This window comes from Tribolium castaneum, chromosome 1, assembly GCF_031307605.1.
Source record: "Tribolium castaneum strain GA2 chromosome 1, icTriCast1.1, whole genome shotgun sequence".
In the NCBI taxonomy this organism is placed as follows: Eukaryota; Metazoa; Arthropoda; class Insecta; order Coleoptera; family Tenebrionidae; genus Tribolium; species Tribolium castaneum.
The window spans coordinates 13,818,042-13,825,954 of record NC_087394.1 but is presented as its reverse complement, the minus strand read 5'-3'; the positions used below and the strand labels follow the sequence as shown (position 1 = coordinate 13,825,954).

Sequence of the window (7,913 nt, the reverse complement as noted above, 5' to 3'; positions counted from 1 at the left end):
AAATGAATTTGGATTCGAAGTGGTAGTGCAAACACCTTCATTTTTAGCAAAGAATTTTTAATCTTTACTTCATCATGTCTTCATCAATAAAAGACTTAGATTTTTTTTAACATTTTTCTGGTTCTCTAGGGCATCGGCCGATGATGTAGTGTCACGGCGGTGCGCGTCTTTCCGGACACCTGTATATCAACCCAAATAAGACAACTTGTCGCGTTTATAAAAAATTTCTTTATTTACGAAAACCTACATACAATGTTATTATATAAAAACGTATGTACATTACAATGTGCGCTTTTCAAAAATAACAACAGTTCTTTTCTATTCCGACTATACCCTAGAACATGCCATCATTTATCCCAATCGGTACCAACACCGCCAAAAACAAGATAAAGTTCCGCAAAACACATTTCCAATCGTAGGGAACGGCATATGGCAGCAAGACTTTGGTTAAACGGTGCACTTCATGCGAAGCACATACAAAAATAAACGACGTGATCATTACATTCAAAACCGGATAACCCGGGATAAGTACTAAAACACCGTGCGTATCAGCCGCAAGCCAAATATGATACTGACTTATAAAAAGCTCCAATGAAATTTCGCCAAACCAAGCAAACAAACTCGAATATCGAGTTCGCAACACCCCGGAAATGTTCCTCAACACAATGTAGCCCACAATGGGAATAAAAACAATGTAGGAGTGTATCTCACTGCACTCTAGCTCAGTCGAACAGAGGAAGGTTATCGACAAGTAACAGCCAATCCCCGCTATTGCTACTAGAATCCCAGTCAAGGCCAACCCTCTCGAAAATAAATTATTGTGGTTGTTGTCATCGTAAATGTTGTAACGTTGCGCCAAAAGCAGAATTACGGCAAATCCCATCCCGTAGATTATTGTGTATCTGTCAAGCTTCCACCTGAACCACCACTCCCTGATATCGTCATCTGTTGTCACGAAAAGGGCCTTCCAAGGCCTTGTGACGAAAACCTTCTCGAAGAAAACCTCCGACATGAACAGGATGGTAATAACGGTGAAGAAGACAACAAACTTTATCAGCAAGTAGAAGTACTGCATGACGTTATTCTCGGAGGTTTGCGCTGTGATGTGTGGCGGAAACGCCAGGAAGCAGTAGGTCATCAAGTACCAAAAAGACAGCAACGGAACGAAATAATAGAACTGATACGGGCGGTTCATGCAAAGACACAGCGTCACCGTTATGAAGTTGAGCTGGAAAAGCACGCGGAAGAAGCTAACTATGCCTATATCACCCCTCTGCCAGACGCAGCAAAACTGCTCATAGCCTAGCAGAAACAAATACGCCGATATTAACACTTTGATGTGCATGTTTATGGGCAAGATGCGGCTCGCGCCTGTGATGTGGTACACTAGAATGACTAGCTGCATCCAGCCTTTCCATTCGTTTAGCTGGTCGCGATGTAACACTTTGGTGTATTTACTGTCCTCGGTGAAAAATAGGCCTAGCACGGTAACGTAGCCGATTGGAAGCCAAAAGCTGAATTCGGAATAGTATTTATTTTCTTTCATGAAGAAATTCGTGCGGTCACAAAGGAAAAAGTACGACATGATGAGGGCCATCTTGGCCAGACTGGTGAAGAGGTTGTAGTAGCTGCCGGGGGTGGCTGGGGGTTGGTGGGCGTTGTCGGGGAGTTGGCTGTATTCGTGGATGGGGCGGCCGCGCCATTTCATTATCAGGCGGGTGCATAGCATTACGATGGCTATACTTGCACTGTGGGAAAATACATTGCAAAAATCCCATTTTTACGACTTTATGACCAGTACTCACCAAATGCCAAGAATAGCAAATGTAACTATCTGCAAGGTTGTGTATGTTTCTGTCGAACTGCAGCAAGTCCCGTCATTGAAGTTCATGTAATCATTGCAGTACATGTTTAGAAGAATTTGGATGTCGTATAGTAAAGAACGTTGTGGTAGGTAAATGCCATCAGGGCTCATGGAGATCATTCCCTCGCCTACCAGTCTGATGCTACGCCATATTTCGGCTTCAGAATAATGTAACATCTTAAACAAATAAAAACGTCATTTAAAAAAAACTCATTCATGTAGCATGTTGTACCATTATGTACAAATGCATGAGTATGATAACCATTTTTATGGCTAAATGTCAGAAATAAGAGTTTTACCTTTCAGTCAAAGAGTGAAAGTGCAATTTTAGCGGCAAAGCATTTTTACTTTTACTATACTTTTTATAAGTCTTTTTTTGCCATTTTCCGCTGCCCTAGCAAATTCTGAAGGAGTACAGGTACGTAAAAATGAATATGTACCTCACCATCACTTTTACCCCTAGTAATATAATGTCACTGCTACCGGACAAATAATTTTAAACTTTAAACAGATTAAATAACAAAAAATACAGTAGAAGAATGTATACGATAAAAATAATTCAATACAAATAAAAATCTACAGTTATTAGTACTATTAGCTGTTTCAAAACTTTAAAAATACCAATGTCGTATTTTTTCTCAAAATTAGTTATAAATTATTCATGCACTTCAAAAAATTAATAGTTAATGCAATTTATATTTTCAATGAGAAATCTAATCATTAATAACTATTTTCCAACTTTATTGAAAACGAATTTTAAAAAATTTGTTTCACAAGTTTAATATTTTCACCTATACGCACTTTTTGCTTTACCTGCTCCTTATTCCCTGTTAACATTGCCTCTATGTTTGTATGAGGTATTTCAAATTTGTTTAGTAAAATAGGCTCAGTAGTAAAGTTCATAACTGTCATAGATAACTGCGACAAGTTTTGACAGCAGTTGTTAATGAAAGGTGTCATATTATTTAAGTTTCGAGTTACGCCCCACGTTTTCACAATTTTTTTTAAAAACATACATGACCCAGGGGTGTGTGCATGCTCCATAACTTTTTTTTATGCAAGCCATTAATTTGATTTTTTTTAAACGACAGGTTTTACATAAGACACATACTAAAAATATTTTAATTTGTAACTAAGTTCTGATTTTTTAACGCACGCGGTTTTATAGACTTCTCTACACAGCGTGTCTCAACTAAAATTTATACCCCCTCAAATCTCCAATTTCGTACAAATTTGGATAAAAGGCTGAAATAGGTTAATTTTAGTTTAAAGGGGGGGGGGGCAAATTTTATCTTAGTTTCAAAGTAATTTGTTTATCCCTCTTGAGCCCAGAGCTACCCCTTCAAAAAATAGCAAGAAGGGTCTAGTGACCATCATTTTGAAGCTGCTTTCATACTACTTTTTTTCAATTTTGGAAGTTTTGTTGTTGAGAATGGAGTGTTATACTCAAAAGTAAAAGTTTTTGGAAATTGCAGATTCTGAAAGTAGACACAAAATGATGTCTAGTAATATCGGTCTGAGTTTTTTAAATCGGTACTTTTTTAGTAATAATAGAAAATTTGCGCTGTGACGTAAGCAATGTCTCGACTGATGATTCGTCAGTCTATCGCTGCATACAATTAACGCTACGACCTACGTTTGGGTTGGTAAACGTCAAATACAAATGTCAAAACCGTGCGTTGTCGATTGTAACTGTGTTGTGTGCTAATATTTTGCAGGAGTTTGGGTTTTGTTAAAATGACTGCTCCTGCAGCACATCTGAAGTCGTATGTAAAACAGCAGAGGCAGGAATTAAGAAAAACCGTACGTCTTTCAAGCTATCTTTGTTGGCAAGTTTTCTATCTCAAGTTCTGTGACTGGCTGATTCAAAAAGGAACATTGCTGACGTCAGGCCAGGAATTTTCACCTTTTCAATTATTTTTCTTAAAAACGGTAGAGCTTTGGTTAAAATAAAAAAATATGGGTCGCCTATTTTGTTGTTGGCTATCTATATTCGGAAGTAAAGTTACCGTTGGGGGCGCCACTGAGCTAGGTCGAAAATAGTAACCATAAATGGCGGGAAAATGTTTATTCGGATATTTTGAGCGTTCTACGAATTTTGAGGCTTCACAATTATTACATTGCCAATGCGGAATGACTATTGTATCTTTGGTGGAAGAAACGAATGTTGACAAATTAGAGATGACGAGGAAAACACGAATAACGATGACTTTTTGGTTCACTTTCTTTATTGGAAAATTATTAGAAAGACATTGAAAAGCCTACCTTTTGGCATAATTTACGTTTAAGTGTATTAGCAGTTGTTAATCTAAATTGTAGTTTTGTTGATTTATCGAAGTATTTCATGATTTTATCAGTGGAAAAATTCTAACCTAAAATTCACAAACTTCACTAATTTAGTGGTTTCTTAAGCCCAACTTTGTGTTCGCTGTGATCCATTACTTATAGTCTTTAATTAGACAACTGTTTGATAACACTTTGTGTAAAGAAAATTTAAATCTTTTCCTGTTTTTCATCCACTTTCATGTTCCAACAACAAACACTTTATACCACGAAAAACCGCAGAACCAAAGTCAGAGCTAATATTTACCACCACGTACTTTTAAAGTGATTCTCTCCAATGTAAGCAATTAACACTATACACGCAAAATTGTTAAACAATTTATTAGATGTCAATTAAATGTGGAATTACGAAAATTTCGTTACTGTTTTCGACATAGTTCAAAAGTCATCACCAGAGGGCGTCTAGTTAATTTTATTTCGGAATAAAAATTTTCATTTTTTAGTATAAGACTCCATTTTGAAGTTAAGTGTCATTAAAATTTTCAAAATTGTCAGTCTAAAATGCTCTCGCTTAGATTTTGGAGAAGTTTTTTGGTATGGATAGACTCAGAAATGCCATTTTATCTGGACTACTGTTTTTAAAAATCTATGGTACCATTTTTTGGAAATTGGGGGTGGACATTTTACCAATACATTAGTTAAAACGATTCTTTTTCTCACAACTTACTTTTATTTCCTTTCACAGCAATCTAGACACAACAATCTCTAAAAGAAATCGTTTAAAATTTGAAAAAAAAAACACAAAGCATTTGCTATTTAATTTTTTTAAACAGGGTTTGTTTGTTACTTTAAAGTAACAACATTAGTGCAAATATTATTTCTGAATCCGTTCATGGCAAAAAATGTTCAAAATTTGAACGATCATGATATCAATGATCATAAACCAATTTCGTGATTCTCGACAATAAATCGATCAAAATTAATTAAGTACATGGTTGCACAGACAATGAAATTAGCTGCAAAATGATGTGTTATTCGACCCATCTTGCTATTGAAATTTTTTGAAGGGGTAGTTCTGGGCGCCAAAAAGAGACGCAGAAATAACCCCCTTTAAACTAAAACTGCCCTGTTTCAGCATTTTTTCTAAACTTGAACGAAATTGGAGATTACAGGGGAAGGACAAATTTTAGTTGGGACACCCGGTATATATAAAATTGCTCGTCAACGCATAGCCTAAACGGCTGGGTATAGACAGTTAAAATTTTCAATGTAGATAGATTTTATAACGTAGGTATCCACTAAGAAAGGATTTTTGCAAAAATCACCCTCTAAAAGGGTTAAATGGGGTGTTAAAATTTGAATGAAAATCCGTCGTTTTTAAAGTTACAACCATGAAACTCGGTATTTAGGCTTTCGATTAAAAACTAAGAAATACGTGTTTCATTTTTTGAAAATCAACCCCTAAGTGGGTTAAATTGGGTTTAAAATTTTAAATAAAAATACAGCGTGCTCAAAAACTGGCGCACCAACTCAATGGTGTGTGGTAGAGAACTGGTTACATATAAAGGTAAAAATAATAAAAAAATTCTTTGTATTAAAGTTATTGATAAATAATGGATTTTATATAAATGATATGTGGCAACGTTGTCTAACAGTCATGATCGCAATAGAATTTGAGCAACAATAAAAATAAATTATTTTTGAAACGGTTTCCTAGGAAATAATTCCCAGTGTTGGCACATCTACACATTGTGATTTTTTGGATGAATTTTAATTTTTTTAAATTAAAAAAACTGCTAAAATTTGATAGTAAATTTAAAAATAATTATTCATCGTTTTGTTACGGAACGATTACCTGGTATGAAACATAAAAACATAAAAAAATAATGAAAACTAAAGAAGTTAACACAATAAGTTTGTAGCTCCAGATTTTTTAAAATATAACTTTTTTTCAATTTTTTCAACATTTTTCCCGTAATCTGCACTTGCTTCTCAATAACTTACCACTGAGTTGGTGCGCCAGTTTTTGAGCACTCTGTATGTCATTTAATGAAAATATTAATGTTATATCCTTGAAAATTAGTATTTAGCCTTTAGGTTAAAATGAAGAAACACGTGTCTCAGGATTTTCGAAAAATCAACCCCTAGGGGGTTAAACGGGGCGCTAAAATTAAAATTAAAAAATCCGTAATTTCAAAAATTATATTCATGCAAATTGGTACTTGGGTTTTCAATTTACTTTATTTCAATTTATTTATAAACTGGCCCTAGGTGAATTAATTTAATTTAATTATTGTTTTGAGACTTTACTCAAGTTCCAATGCAAATCCAATCCAAAAAGTCCATTGATTATTTGAAATTATGTCAAAGCGAGTTATTATAACTATAATTAATTACATGTTGTGAAGTAATTTTTAACATGAATGCCAACTGACTGTAAGTTTGTAATATTTACCTCCATTGCGGCTTTATTATACAAGTTGATAATTTCATTTGTGATGATACGTAGTTCAGGCTTAAGTTTCTCAGAATTTACAGGTTCCTGTAACGCCCACAAAACTTTGGTCTTTTTCTTGTGAAGATTATGAATCGGTTGAACAAGTCGCGTCAAATTCACTTTATACTCTTCAACCATAGTCAGTGATGCATTTGATATTTGAATGGCTTGCAATGCGCATCCAGCTACTATCACAGATGGGGGTTCTTTAGACAGTTGCCACTGTCTTGAAAAACACAACTGTATTGATATTTCCAAAAAGCCAACTTTACCTGAATTTATCAATCATTGCTTTTGATATAAAAGGCATGCCAAAAAATTCAGCCTTCACCTTCAGCGTGTTATCCGTATGTGTTAGATTTTTCGCGATATCTTCAGGTGGTCGCAAAAACCGCTCTTCATCCTGAATTAAGTGGTTAACAAAAGTTACATACAAATCTTGCATTCTCTTATCGCCAATAAACACAAAGTGGCTGCTAGTGCCGTAAAATGCTATGTACCGTAAACATTTTCTGGTATCGCTGCAAAAATGCGGTTAGAAGCGTACAAATCTTGTGTATGGGGGCTTACATCTTGGTGTATCTGTGGAGCATGCAGCCGTAGGGCTGCCACTCCTGGTCCCCCTTGTAGCGACCGTCTGACAGCAGCCACTTGCAAGAATTTGTCCCTGAAATTTATTAGTTAAATTTATTACTCCATTCTGTTCGCAGATGAATCACACTTACCATATCTGACGTGGAGAATTCCATGATAACACACGAAACCGATCACTAAAAGTAAAGCGACTTTCTTGGCATTACTTGCATTAATCTGATCAATTATTTTCTCAATCCGAGATTTGTCACTGGTCATAATAATTTCACACTTTTCCTACATCGTTAAGAAAAGTCACATGAGAATAGTGTAAACTGGAATGGTTTATTTTTGTCACCACCCTAACCTATAAATTAAATTATTATAACCTGACTCATCGGCGAACATGCAATTACTTACGGAACTGTGGGTGAGATTATCGCAAGTGTCTCTCGAAACCTAATTAATAATTATCTATTATCTGATCCAATGGATTTCAAATTAAAGTGTTGGTTAATTTTAGGTGGGAAAACAAATAGTCAGTGAATCGACTGCCATATTGATTTTCAACCACCGGCCCAGCTTCCCTCATTTAAACTTTTGAATTTGATTGGCCACCGGCACCCAGGTGATGAATTTCCGCGTTCGCCATTGGTTGCTGATTCAAAAATTTTACGAAGATAGCCGAAGTCGGAT

At 35.5% G+C, this 7,913-nt stretch overlaps 1 protein-coding gene across 1 annotated transcript; it reads right to left on the bottom strand.

The window, feature by feature from the left end:
- Positions 1–205: 205 nt before the first annotated feature.
- Positions 206–7,784, bottom strand: LOC655926 (uncharacterized protein). The gene is made up of 7 exons (XM_001807539.4): positions 7,638–7,784; positions 7,370–7,584; positions 7,215–7,311; positions 6,917–7,165; positions 6,603–6,870; positions 1,806–2,041; positions 206–1,748 (listed from the first exon to the last, which is right to left on the bottom strand). Exons 2-7 carry the CDS (start codon positions 7,494–7,496, stop codon positions 335–337), a joined length of 2,391 nt encoding a protein of 796 aa, XP_001807591.1. The 5' UTR covers positions 7,497–7,584; positions 7,638–7,784; the 3' UTR covers positions 206–334.
- Positions 7,785–7,913: the final 129 nt, after the last annotated feature.

What these genes read in the sequence shown, in the direction of transcription:
- LOC655926 (XM_001807539.4), bottom strand. Translation starts at nt 7,496, where the DNA reads ATGACCAGTGACAAATCTCGGATTGAGAAAATAATTGATCAGATTAAT. An exon ending in CTCCACAGATACACCAAGAT is followed by an intron (nt 7,166 to 7,214) that starts GTAAGCCCCCAT and finishes GCATTTTTGCAG; the next exon opens with CGATACCAGAAAATGTTTAC. An exon ending in TTTGCTATTCTTGGCATTTG is followed by an intron (nt 1,749 to 1,805) that starts GTGAGTACTGGT and finishes ATTTTCCCACAG; the next exon opens with TGCAAGTATAGCCATCGTAA.